Below are 14,042 nucleotides of genomic sequence, written 5' to 3' on the forward strand. Positions count from 1 at the left end.
TTGGTATAGGGAAGCCTTGTTGAAAACAGGCCAGGGTGATGAGACATCACCTGGGAATAACCCATCAAATATTGAGAGTGGAGGTTCTGTTAAATTGGTTTGGCAGGGTTCTTCCTAAAACTAGATTTAATGAGGAAGTACAGAGATGGGCTTGGGAGACAGCTCAGGAGACTGACAAACGTTTGGTCAAGCAAAGAATCTTTGTTAGCATTTACAGTTAATGGCCACAATGAAGGTCAGCCATACAGTATGTTATACATATTATAGTAGTGCCTAAAACCTGGGTTATAAGTCGCTTTGGTTGGAATACCTTAAGAGAAAGAAAAGCTAATGCTCATTGATGAATTAAATCCATGTGGTTTTGCTTGGTTCGATAAACTGAAGGTAAACTTTTTTCTGTTAACACCTTCAGGACACAAGGAACAACATCTGAAGATTAATGTTTACCACACAATTTTTTTTTTTTTGGCCGCACTATGCGGCATGTGGGATGTGAGGTCTTAGTTCCCCAACCAGGGATCGAACTCATGACTCCTGCAATGGAAGTGTGGAGTCTTAACTGCTGGATTGCCAGGAAAGTCCCTGATTACCGTGTAATTTTATATGTGTAAACTATTTAGCTGACTGAACTGCATGTACCCTGGAAGATATATATCTGAATGAATCTTATTTGTCTATTTTCATTTGCTTTGTTCAAACAGACTATCATCAGAAAGATTTCAGTTAATCAAAGGTTATAGTTCATTGTGGTTTTACTATAAAATTTTATAAACCAAAGAAACGCCCAATTACCTACCTAAGCGATGAAATCCAAAGGTGAATCTTTTGGTGGGTGATTTTGAAGACAGCCACAAAGCAAGCAGGGTCAGTATGATGGCACTTAGGTCAGTTAACATATGAAGTGCATCTGTCATGATTGCTAGGCTATTTGCAATGTATCCACCTTAGAGTAAGGGTGACAGGAAAGAAGGAATAAGTTAATTAAAATAATAAACATAAGCAATCAAACCAAAAATATGCAGCATCCTACAAAACATGAACAACTAACTAAAGTTAACTAAATACTTATCCTATTGCAATTAAGTCAAGGTATCCTGAAATTTTATGCAAAACATTAACTATGCATATTTTTCTAATGGTGAAGATGTCCATTTCCAGGAACAGATTCTCTGAGGAGTAAATGACCTTAAAAAATTTAAGAGCCATTAAATGGGGGCTGACACAAAGAGAAGTTTTGTGTGTTTAGCAATACAGTTTTTACTCAACCTACTAATTCTACTATTAGACAGTGGAATTAATAACCACCATATCTAAATATTACAATAAAGCTGAATAAAAGGTAGGTATTCAGTTGTTTGGGAGGGTTTGAACATAAACTGAAGAAATTTCACAAAATGTTCATTAGTTCAAAACAAAAGATAAAAATTAACTGATTCTCTTCGGTATAAACAGCAATGTCTCCTAATAGAGGGATAAAAGATGGTATTTAGAATACAATTTTTATATTAGTTTTCCAGTATTATGTATTATTATACATAATAATAATGTGTATATTTCATATAGGTGGGTGTGTATATGTATTTTATATATGTGTGTATATATATATATACATAATAATATATATATGTGTACATATATACATATATATGTACTTATTTATGACCATTATGGTCAACCAATTTTCCTAGCACCATAGAATAAGTTTTTATAATATAATACAGGGTATTCAAACTTTTATGTATATCAGAATCACCTGGAAGTTTTGTTAAACTATAGACTTCTTGACCCCACTCCCAGAATTTCTAATTCAGTAGGTCTAGATGGGGCCTGAGAATTTACATTTCTAACATGTTCCCAGGTGATGCTGATGCTTCTGGTCTTGTAACCACACTGAGAAATACTGTTATAATGTATAGCAGAACTTCATGATCAGGATGTTGTGACACATAAGTGTGCTGAGATGTTGATTCCCCTATTCCTGGGATGTGTATGCAGAGTCAAGAGCAGCAGGAGAACTGGGGCTGGTGATCTTGTAGTCACATCCATTTACTCCAGCCAGTGTGCTCTATAGAAATATCATTTTTTATGTATTCCCTTACATGAAAAAGCTGGAATCACTGACAGAAAATACAGCTTGGCAGTTAATAACATGGGGCTTTGAAATCTCAGAGACTGAGCAAGTTACTTACCATTTTTGAGGTTCAGTTTACTCATCTATAAAATAAGGATAATACCCTAAAGCCACACTGTGCAATAAAACTGAGATGATGGAAATGTTCTATCTGCGCTGGCCAATGGAGCAGCAACTAGTCACAGGTGGCTTTTGAGAATTTGAAATACGGCTAGTGCAACTAAGGAATTGAATTTATTTAATTTTTGTTAACCTAAAGAGCCACATGTGATGATCACCAGCAAAAACAGCAGAGTAAGGACCTATGAAAATCATCTCCTCCATAAAAGCCATAAGAACATGGGCAAAAATTGTCCAAATCAGCATTCTGAAAACTATGGAAATTAAACAAAGGCTGATACAGGTAGCATTTATTCAAGGAAAAAGGCTGAATCTTGGTAAGAAGCTCACTAGCTCTGTGGCACTTTAACTTGCCTTATACCCAATCTCCCCCTCTTCAGTTCTATGGTAGCCTTGAAAACTAACAAGCAGCAACCACAGTGAAAACCTCAGCCTGGCAGCCACTGCAAGGAATAGGATGGCGTTAGAGCTCCTTAAAAGCTCCATTGCGGGCTTCCCTGGTGGTGCAGTGGTTGAGAGTCCGCCTGCCGATGCAGGGGACATGGGTTCGTGCCCTGGTCCGGGAGGATCCCACATGCCGTGGAGCGGCTGGGCCCGTGAGCCATGGCCACTGAGCCTGCACGTCCAGAGCCTGTGCTCCGCAACGGGAGAGGCCACATGAGAGGCCCGCGTACAGCAAAAAAAAAAAAAAAAAAGCTCCATTGCCAGGAAATTGTCATTATTTGACCTGTCTGGTGGTTCCCTGGGAGACTATACTTGCAAGGCTCTTTTTATTTGACTTGACTTGGAGCTTGGCCCTGGTGCAAACCTCGGTCAGTGTTTGTCAAAAACTATCAGAGGCAATTGTTTAACACAGCAGCTGCCTGAAGCAATAATAAGTGTGTATCATGTGTTCTGAAATTTTACAATGATGTACCTGGTGTGGGATTATTTTCATCCAATTTGGGCTTTTATTGACTCTTTTTTTAAAAATTTTTTATTTATTTTTTGGCTGCATTGGGTCTGTGTTGCTGCGCGCGGGCTTTCTCTAGATGCAGAGTGGGGGCTACGCTTCGTTGTAGTGCACAGGCTTCTCATTGAGGTGGCTTCTCTTGATGCAGAGCACAGGCTCTAGTGTGCGGGCTTCAGTTGTGGTGAACAGGCTCAGTAGTTGTGGCTTGTGGGCTCTAGAGCACAGGCTCAAGAGTTGTGGTGCACGGGTTTAGTTGCTCTGTGGCATGTGGGATCTTCCCAGACCAGGGCTCAAACCTGTGTCCCTGGCATTGGCAGGTGGATTCTTAACCACTGCGCCAGCAGGGAAGCCCTATTGACTCTTTCTATCTGGAATTGTATACCCTTCAGTTCTGGGGAAATTTCTTTTTCTTTTTTTTTGGAAAGGATTCTCCTTTTTTTTTTTTGCGGTAAGGATTCTCCTTTTTTTTAAAAAAAATACTTGGTTGCGCTAGGTCTTAGTTGCGGCAGGCGGCCTCCTTAGTTGCGGTATGTGGGCTTCTCAGTTGTGGCATGCGAACTCTTAGTTGCAACATGCATGTGGGATCTAGTTCCCTGACCAGGGATCAAACCTGGGGCCCTGCATTGGGACCGTGGAGTCTTAACCACTGTGCCACCAGGGAAGTCCCTGGGGAAATTTCTTAAACTGTGTTGTTGATAACTTCTTTCCTTCTGCTTTCTCTATTCCCCAGACTCCTATTATTTGGAATTTGAACTAATATACTAATTTTCTTGCTTTTTTTCTCCCATTATCTTCTCTTTTTGCTATATTCTGTGAGAGGTGACCTTAATTCACCTTCTAATTTGTTTGGAGTTAAAATTTTAAATGTTTGTATTAGGGCTTCCCTGGTGGCTCAGTGGTTGAGAGTCCACCTGCCAATGCAGGGGACACGGGTTCGTGCCCCAGTCCGGGAAGATCCCACATGCCGCAGAGCGGCTGGGCCCGTGAGCCATGGCCGCTGAGCCTGCGCGTCCGGAGCCTGTGCTCCACAACGGGAGAGACCACAACAGTGAGAGGCCCGCATACTGCAAAAAAAAAAAAAAAAGTTTGTATTATTCAAAAGCTCTATTTTCTACTCTGAATTTCTTTTAAAAAGTAGCCTATTCTAGTTTCATGGATTCATGATCTTATTTTATCTCTGTGGATACTTATTGTATTATTATACTATTATATCTGACTGGCTCTTAAACAGGTTTTAATGAACTTTCCTTATTTTAGCCTTCCTCTTTAACCACACTTATAGGGGTACCTGGTACAACCAATTCTGGGCCTGCTTAGGATTCTCTAGTGTAGTTCTCAAGTGTAGTCCTCAGGGTCAGCAGTATCAGCATCTCCTGGGAACTTGTTAGAAAATCCTCAGGCCCTACCCTACCCCAGACCTACTTAATTAGAAACTCTGGTCCAGCAATTTGTTTTTTAATAAGTTGTCTAGGTGTTTCTGATGCATTAGTGTAAACTAGATTGGTTCTTGGCTTTCCCCACTGCTTGTTTAGGAGTTGGCTTTCTTGGGTCAAGTCAGTTACCTCTTTTACCTGATTCCTTTCTAGTTTGTGTTGCTAGAGTCTCCTCTCAGGTTTTCCCCACCTGTGTGGAGATATATATATATATATATATATATATATATATATATATTCTATATATATATGTGTATATGTATGTGTGTGTGTATATGTGTGTGTGTGTGTGTGTCTGTGTATTTTAAATCCTTTTACTGTAGTTTAAGAGAGTACAACTAGATGCATGAGTTCATTTGCCATCTTTACCTGGAAGTCTATTTGCATTCATTCTTTAAGTTTTTTCATTCCCAATAAAATGCAGCTGTTAAAACAATCAATAACTGTTACTAAATCCAGAGGATATTTTAGTTCTCATCTTATCAGGCCTCTCAGCAGCTTATTCCATTTTGAAATACTCTTTTCTTCAGTTCTGGGATACCCATTTGCCTTCTGCCTTACTTCTAAAGTTGTAGTTCCTCAAAGCTGGGGCTCTCTAGATAATTTTTTCTATTGCTATGGCATTACATACTGTTTCTCTCTCTGCCTTGACCTCCCTTCTGAATGACAGACTTATATGTAACAGCTCACTAGACATCTTTGTCTATTTCACATACATATGATACTTAACATGCCTAAAACAACCCTTGAGCCCATGCTTAAATCCTGCTCTGTATTTTCTCCCTGGTTCATAACTGACATACATTCCCATATGCTCAGCTGCTTAGGTAAGAAATTTCAGAATCATTCCTGATACTGCTCTCCCATCAAGTCTCACGTTCAAACCATTAGCCATTTTGCCATTGTTACCTCTAGAATGTTTCTCAATCAGTACATTTTTCTCCATCCACTCCAGTTCAAGCCATAATCATTTCTTGTCTGGACCTCTGCAAAAGTATACTTGCTTCCACTCTTGTACCCTCCAATCCACTCTCCATATGAGTCAGAGTAATCTTTTAAAAAGATAAATCCCATCAGGTCAATCTCCACTCCAAAGCAGTCACTGGCTCCCCATTGTACTTAGAATTAAAGACTAAACTCATTTAATATGGTCTCTCATGACCTCCCTGGTCTGGTCCCCCTGTCTCTTTCCCTTTTACTTACTACATTCTGGCCAAACTGGTCTTCTTTTTAGATCCTCTTAAAGAATTGAAGGTTTTAGGAGTTTTGAACTTGCTGTTCTCTTTGGTCGAAAACATCTTCCTCCATTCCCTTTGCTCAAATTACTCCTAATATTCTTTTTTTTTTTGGTTTAACTGTATGTGGCTCATACATAAACCATGTCCTGCTGGACATGTCTAAACTATGTCTTATAGTATCTTGTTCTTTTTCTTCACAGTACTTAAGGCCATTTGAATTTTAAATTTATTTGTGTGTTTATTAATACCTGTGTCCTCCACTACAGGAAGATATAATGTCCTCCAAACATTAGATTAAGTGTTTTAGATAGTAGGGAGCATAAGTTTTGTTCTCCATTGTATATAGCAAGTACTTAAAAAATACTTGCTGAATTGATCTTGCCTAAGGTCTCAGAGCAAATCCAAGATTCAAAATCAAGTTTCCCCTTTCAGATCTTTAAAATACTTCATTTTAAAATTACTCCATACTTCCTACATAAGATGCTTTATTTCTAAGTGCTTTCGACACACTTTAATAAATGCTCTACTGTATACAATTTAATTCTATGTAACATTCTGAATAATATTGTTAATGTCTATTCTAAGTACTAGCATCTCTACAGTGTTTAACAAAAGATTTTCATATTTGAAAATAAAGTTAGTATTTGAAAGGAAATACTTATTGTAGCTTTCACAAAACATCATTTACCAAGTAAGAGATTTAAATAATGCTAAGTCAGGACAATTATATCTTAGTAATTTTTATAGGTGTAAACTCTAATTTTAAGGGGGAAATTGTGATTAATGTGATTTTAACTTCAAATATTAACTTCAAGAATCACTAAGTCTGAATGACTCAATATTCTAACTGGGAATTTGGGCAAGTCATTGACTCTTTTTTTAAAAAAAATAGATTTATTTATTTATTTTTGGCTGCATTGGGTCTTCGTTGCTGCACGCGGGCTTTCTCTAGTTGTGGCGAGCGGGTTTCTCATTGCGGTGGCTTCTCTTGTTGCGGAGCACAGGCCCTAGGTGTAGGGGCTTCAGTAGTTGTGGCTCACGGGCTCTAGAGCACAGGTTCAGTAGTCGTGGCGCACGGGCTTAGCTGCTCCGCATCATGTGGGATCTTCCCGGACCAGAGCTTGAACCCATGTTCCCTGCATTGTCAGGTGGATTCCCAACCACTGAGCCACCAGAAAGCCCCAAGTCATTGACTCTTAATCTGCTGACCATGCCTTATCTGATCTGTTTCACTTCTGTCTTTAATTTCTTCATAGCTTAAACATTTATAATTCTCTAACAGCAATTATTAATTAATTAAACAAAATTTTATTGAGTGTTTACTCTGTGCTAGTCATTGTGCTAGGTGCTGGTAATTCAGCTTATATTTCAATGGACACTGATATTAAACAAGTGAATATACAAACAAGATAATCTCAGGTGCTGAGGGCTTTTAAAGCTGGGGAAGGAACAGGGGAGAAGGGAGGTTGACTTTAGGCAGTTGGAAAGGTCTCTAAGAGGTATCTTTTGTGATGAGACACGAATGACAAGAAGGCAGCCAAGAGAAGATTTGGGAAAAGGCAGTCCATATAAAGCAGTGCTTTTCAAATTGCAGGCTGTGACCCACTTGTAGACCATGAAATTAATTAAGTGGGCTGGGACCATAATTGAAAAAACAGTAGAACACAGCACATGAAGTAAAATTTTTGTTTTAGTTATTCATATATTTATACAAATGTATATGTGTGTGTACATACATACATACGTATGCATGCATGCCTACACGGGTCACAATGTTAAGTGTATTTCTTACTATAGTGAACTCAAAAAAGTTTGAAAGCCAGAGGTAGAGAGACCACTCAGTCTGAAGGTCTTATGGGCAGGAAAACAGCTTTGTGAGTCATAGGGAGAAAGAAGGCCAGCATGGCTGAAGTGAGCGCTGGCGAGAAGTGGTATGAAAAGAGGTAGGAAATGTATATAATTTTCCTGCACATAACCTCCAGCCAGCATCTTAAATCTGGACTGCCACCTTTGTTCTTGTCATGGTTCATCATTAAGAGAACACAGGAGGGAATTCCCTGGCGGTCCAGTGGTTAGGACTCTGCATTTTCACTGCTGAGGGGCCGGGTTCAGTCCCTGATCCGGGAACTAGGATCCCAGAAGCCACACGGTGTGGCCAAAAAAAAAAAGAACACAGGAGAATAATCTCCCTGCTTTAATGTCACTTTCTCAATTGTCACTAAAAGAAGTTAGCAGTTACATTAATGTGACTCTGAAATTAATATCTAAACTGAGCATGTATTTTATAGTAAGACTGCATTACTTGAATAATTAAAAATGAAAAATAAAACCAAGTTCTATAAAACCCAGGGGAGCCTTCTGGCCTTCAGATCCTCCTTATAATGAAAAATGGTGAGGTCAGTTAGCATTATTTAGCTTTGCAAATTTCTTGAATATAAACACAAAAGGAAATAGTAAGAGACCACTTAATTCAAATGTAGAGGGAAAAAAATCAAGACAACGGGACTGTAGATGTAGCTTTTCAATTACCCACTTAAGTGTCCTCATAATTTATTAATATTTAACCTCTGGGTCCTCTGATCTCTTAAAAAAGAAAAAGGTGGAGCAGGTGTTCAGTAAGGTCCCTTCATACTGTAAAATTTTATGATTCTAAATAATTGTAGAATCATTTACTATTTAAAAGGTTGCAAAAATTAACCTGGTGTTTTATCAGATTTTTTTTTAAAGAGGAAGTTACAGGATATATAATGAAGATAATGTCCTTAACTTTACAGTAGATGACACAGTGTTTGGAGAATCAGAAGAAAAGGTCAGAGTTATCTTTGGAAGTTTGTTGTACCTAGGCTGATCTGCACTTTGGAACCGTGAGGCCTTTTCACATCAGTATATTGATAAATAACAAGCTTCCTAAAAAGAAAGTTTAAACGCCAAGTTATGTGTAACTACAGCTTGACAAAGACTCTCCAGGCAAGGTAAATGGAAAGTGAGTTGGCAACACAACTCACCTACAAGTTCTCCAATCATGAAAAGCAAGTAAAGAACGGCAGCAATGGTCAATCTGGTTTTCACCTTTCTCTGCGTCAGCAACTCTCTCTGTTTGCTGCAGTTGTCACAGGGGTCCACCTTCAAACTCAGCTGACTGTTGCTCAAAGGTAAGTCCTGGTCCAGCAAGGAATCATCGTCGGCCTGGAGGGCCGGGTGCGCCCCGTTAACAGGCCTTTCCGGGGTTTCAGAACCATCGTCGGCCACCACAACTCGAAGTTTGTTAAATCGAGAAAGCCCCTCATCCCCCACCTCGTCCGAGAAGTCAAAGGCGCTGGTGTCATTTAAAAACAGCGGCGCATCGTCCTTCCTCAGCAGAGATTTGAGGCGCTTCCACACGCCGGATCCGGCCATGGCAGAGGCTGTGCGGCCGCGGCGCCGAACGGCTCGGTGCAGGCGGACGGCCGGCGGCTCCTACTTCACCCGAGTGCCAGTTCCCGATGGCACTGCCGCGCGTCCCTCCCCATCCTGTAGAAAACGAAACTCATTATAAATTAAAAGCGCCCCAACAAAGCCCACAAGTTCCGAAGCCCGGGGCAGCGGGGGAGCCGGGGCTCCGAAAGGGGGAGCGCTCTACCTGGGGCGCCGCCGCGGTGCCGCAGCTCATCTCTCCGCCCCCGGCCGGCTCGGCGGGGCCGGCACGCACAGCTCGGCCCGGGGCTGCGGGGCAGCGGGGCCGTCCTCGCGCCTGCAGCGCCCACAACTCCAGGCCGGCTCCCCGGGTCTGGTCTGACAGGTTCGAGGTCGGGCGCCCGCGGCCGCCGCCCCTCCCCGCCCTGCGCGAGGCCGCGCGCGTGCGCCGGAGCAGCCGCGGGCGAGGCGCGCGAGGGAGGAGTCGGCACGAGGACACGCAGGCCCTGCGCGCTGAGCAGGGGCGCCCGCGAAGGACGGGACAGGGGCGCCCCTCGTCCCGCTCCTGGATGCGGATCCCGCGGGCCCGCCTCTGCCCGGGGGACACTCACAGGCGAAGCCCCAGTCTCCCGCGCGGCCCTTCCACTTCCCGAGGCTGAGAGGCATGAGTGGATGGAGCTGGAGTCCGCGGGTTAAGTGGGTAGATTCGAGCGGTCCCGCCCACCCGGGGATGGGCGTTGCTGCCGGGAGTTCGCTCCACCGAAGGAGGGCCTAGAGAATCCTGGGCTGGGATTTGGGTTTCTGATGCTCGATAGAAAACGAATTTAGCGTTTGCTTTTAAGTGGGTTGCTGAGCCGCTTTTGTCTCCTCGAATTGCTGCCTCTCTGGCAAATTGGCAGAATTTGCTGCACAGTGAGGTCAGCTTGGAGAGGGCAAGGCTTGTGGTCGTCAGCAGTTCTGTGTCCTGCGTTATATTTACTGTTTTTTTCAGCAAATGTGTGTTGTCCTCTGTGTGCTCACCGCCAGGTTCCTTTTGCCTCCAAGGTATTTACAGTATGGACTAAACCCCAGCACAGAAAATCTAGTAGAGGTATCTGTACTGGCCGTTGGTTTTGTTTAACAACAAGATTTAAAAATAATTAAGTTTTTAGTAGTAGCTTCTAATTTAGATCTACATTTTAAGGACAAAATGAAGTGACAATAAGCCCCGCCTCCCGCTTCTCCAGCGATTCCCTGGATGGGTTTTAGGGGATTCGGAGGCCTTAAAATTTTGTGGGTATATGTATTTTCTTGAGTAAGTCCCTTAGCTTTCATCATATTCTCAAATGGGCACTCAAGATTTAAAACAACAACACTGTTAGAAGAACTCATAGATCAAGCCTCTAGCTTCTACTTGGAGTTGAATTACAGTGCAAACTCCCATTTATCCAATGTTTAGAAATGTATTTTGACAACAGTCTACATGAATTACCAAATTTCAAGTTACAAAAAATACAATAGAAAGTCATATGAAACATCATTTTCCTCTGAAGATCCCGATGATACTTTAGAATCTTGCATGTCTCTGGTGCAAGAGCAGCAACTGTTTTTGGAATCCAGGGCAGTCCATCACTTTTGAATGCCCACAATATTCCTGCAGAGCTGCAGCCTTGGGGGTCAGGTCTAGGGAACTGGGGGTCAGAGATCCCCTAGTTCCCTAGACTCAGAATACTCAATAACCAGGGGACCCAGGTCATTATCGACAGAAGGGAGAAAGTTTCCTGAAGGTTGCTTTCTTAATTCCAAATATCTTAATCCACCCAGATTGGGAGTAGTTTCTTTGTTGTTTTTACTTTTAGTTTGTTACATTGCCTGACATTCTGCTGCTGAGAGATACAAATGAATAGAGCAAGTATTTCAGGAATGTGATCACTCTTTAGTATACATTTTGCAAATGAGATTCCATTTAAGGAATGGGGATAGATGTTTTTATTTTTTATTTTATTTTATTTTAATTTTAATTTTTTGGGGGGGATAGATGTTTTTAAAGCAAGATGAGGCAAGAGCATGGATTTTGGGGGGTATTTACAGTAAACTTTGTTGGGAAGGGCTGAAGCTCTGCACCCCAGTTTATTTTTACTCTTTTGTGTACTGAGTACCTAGAGAGAGTAATGGGAGGACAACAAAAACTATAGGGTATTTTAAGGTATGTCCACAAATTCTGTGACATACTTCTCATCAATAGGTAGAGCTTAATTCCCCTTCCCACTGAGTGTGGGCTGCTCTTAATGTATAACTTGTGTCTCATTATGAACAGAATATGGGTGAAGTGACAGTGTGTGGCTTATAAGACTAGGTCATAAAAGGCATTGCAGCTACCTTCTTGTTCTCACTCTTGGATCACTTGTACCTAGGGAAGCCAGAGCTATCATGTCATGAGGAACTCAAGCAGCCCTGTGGAAAGGCTCAGATGATGAGGAACTGAGGCCTCCTGCCAACAGCCATATGAGTGAGCCATATTGGAAGTGGATCCTGCAGCCCCAGTAAAGCCTTCAGGTGACTGTAGCTTGGGTGATGCTGACTGAAACCTCATGAGAGATCCTGAGCAGAATCACCCAGATAAGCCACTCTCAGATGACCCACAGAGACTATGAGATGATAAATGTTTATTGTTTTAATATGGTAAGTTTTGGAGTAGTTCGTTACACAACAATAGATGACTAATATAGTCTATATCAACTTTCCTCTGTACCAGGAAAGATACCTTTCTTAGTCTTTTATCACACATGGGCTCTTGTTCCTAGGCCTGCCTTGAGCTAGTGGCATGGTTTCTATCATTGAACTTTAAAATGGGCTAAATAAATAGACTTCTGTGAATAGTCTTGGAATGTAACCACCATTTTCAAACTTATGTCTATGTATTCAGTTTATAACAGTAGACAAACCAACTTTTGAAACAACCCATTTATAAGCTGAGTACCGCCTACAATTCTGCTAGCTCTTGTTCAGTACGCCATTCTTTTATAAGAGACTTAATACTTCTTTTTAGTATGAAGAGCATTTCTGCATGGGCAAATGGAAAAAGTTGTCAATGATTTAGGCTATCTCTTAACCAGGTAACCCATAATACACAGATTGTTTAGTTAACAGCAGAGGCCTGTCATTTTAACTGCAGGACGCATATCTTGGGGCAGTTAACTGGAATAGATGCAAAATACCCTATATCAAAACCTGTTTTCTGGCCTAGATATCTCTTAGAACAAATGACAATGCTGAAAATAATACTACAGCTAACGTTTACTTAAGGCTTGTTTATGTGCCAGGCACTATGCAGGGGACCTGATTTACCTGAGCTCATTTAATCCTTACAACATCACTATGAAGAAGGTATTGATTCAAAGCATGGGTCTTGGAGTCAGACTGCTTGTGTTAGAATCCTGGCTTTACATCTTAGGGTCCTATAATTTCTGGCAAACTATTTAACCTCTTCGTGCTTCAATTTTCTTGCCTATGAAGTGGGGATGATGATGGTACCTGCTTCACAGGGCCGTGATGAGGGTTAATGGATGTAAAGCATGTAAAACTTAGCATACCTAGTTCCTAGCACATAGTAAGTGCTCAATCAATGCCAGCTATTACTATTTTTTTAAGTAGGTGGAGACATGGAACCTCAGGGAGATTAAGTAACTTGGCCACAGTCGTGAAGCTAGCAAACAGAGCAGGAACTCAGTTCCCGGTCAGTTTGGTTTCAGAGCTCAAGCTCTTAACCATCACTCTACACTGTCCCTCTCGGTTTCTTTCTGCATAAAAATGGAATGATCTGCAAAAAAGCATCTAGACTTCTTGCGGTATGTTAGGAGAGATCCCTGTTTCATATATGAAAGATTTGCCAGCACCTGGAGACCTCTGCATTGTCCGGTGAAATCCCTCTTGGGAATGGAGGGGGAGAAAAGTGAAAAGTTTTTTTAAAACTGAAATGTGGAAAAGGTGCTTCATCCACTTAGTCGACAGGTTCCAATGCTGCATATTCCCCATCATGAGAACTCCTTTCTCCATTGGAGTATGTGGCGATAGGAGGTTCCCATAGGATGTTTTTGGAATGTGTTCCCTTATCTTTTTCAGGAGGGGATGAAAGCTGTTGGGTGGGCATGAACAAGGGTTAGTGATGTGATACACCACTACGGTGAACGGTGAACGTAATCATTTCTTCTTTCTGTGGGTTACTCTAGTAACAGAGAGGCTGGAGATTCAGTTTAACCCCTCCTCCAAGGAAGAAGAAGAAATACCAGAAATAGATTGCCTGAGGACAGGCAGTTGCCTTCTTGGACGGGGAGGAGATAAATGAGAAGATCTCTGGCCCTTGAGACCATCTACCCTGTCACCAACCTGTGAGCCAAAACCTAACAACACCACGCTTAGTCAAGTTCATTGTTTTCATATCTTTGTTTTTGTCTTTGCTTATTGCTTAAATTAAACATTCCTATGGATTTCTCTATCCATGTCTGGCTGAAATGAGAGGGAATAACGAGGTCCCAGCTGGGACGGTAATTTGAGAACTACGCACGCCAGTCTTGGAATCTGGAGGTGGTGGCTGGGCTGAGGGAGCTTGAAGGTGAGGGTGGAACTTGTAGAACCTGGTTCAGCTTCTAATTTTGCCATCCATTCACTATGATCTCTAGCAGTGTACTATTGCTGAGCTTATTTTCTTGTGTGTTAACAGTGGAAAATAATAGTTGTCCTACCTATTTCATAGGGACACTGTAAGAATGCAATGAGATTCTGTATGTGAAAGCGTC

The 14,042-nt window shown here is 41.7% G+C and overlaps 1 protein-coding gene and 1 long non-coding RNA gene across 3 annotated transcripts in view; one reads left to right on the forward strand and one right to left on the reverse strand.

Moving 5' to 3' along the window:
* The window catches only part of SLC30A4 (solute carrier family 30 member 4), a 32,399-nt gene extending 22,747 nt beyond the window's left edge, over positions 1-9,652 (reverse strand). For both annotated transcript variants that reach the window (XM_060005168.2, XM_060005169.2), the window contains exons 1-3: positions 9,494-9,652; positions 8,880-9,384; positions 797-943 (exon numbers count right to left, since the gene is read on the reverse strand). In XM_060005168.2, the coding sequence (XP_059861151.1) occupies positions 797-943; positions 8,880-9,270 (538 nt within the window). In that variant the 5' untranslated portion in view covers positions 9,271-9,384; positions 9,494-9,652. The remainder of the gene's footprint in view (positions 1-796; positions 944-8,879; positions 9,385-9,493) is intronic.
* A 105-nt stretch (positions 9,653-9,757) lies between these two features.
* LOC132420595 (uncharacterized) lies at positions 9,758-13,741 on the forward strand. The gene is made up of 3 exons (XR_011246368.1): positions 9,758-9,963; positions 11,661-11,928; positions 13,476-13,741. It is a non-coding gene; the product is annotated as an uncharacterized lncRNA (long non-coding RNA).
* The last annotated feature ends 301 nt before the right edge of the window (positions 13,742-14,042 follow it).

This window comes from Delphinus delphis, chromosome 2, assembly GCF_949987515.2.
Source record: "Delphinus delphis chromosome 2, mDelDel1.2, whole genome shotgun sequence".
Classification (NCBI taxonomy): Eukaryota; Metazoa; Chordata; class Mammalia; order Artiodactyla; family Delphinidae; genus Delphinus; species Delphinus delphis.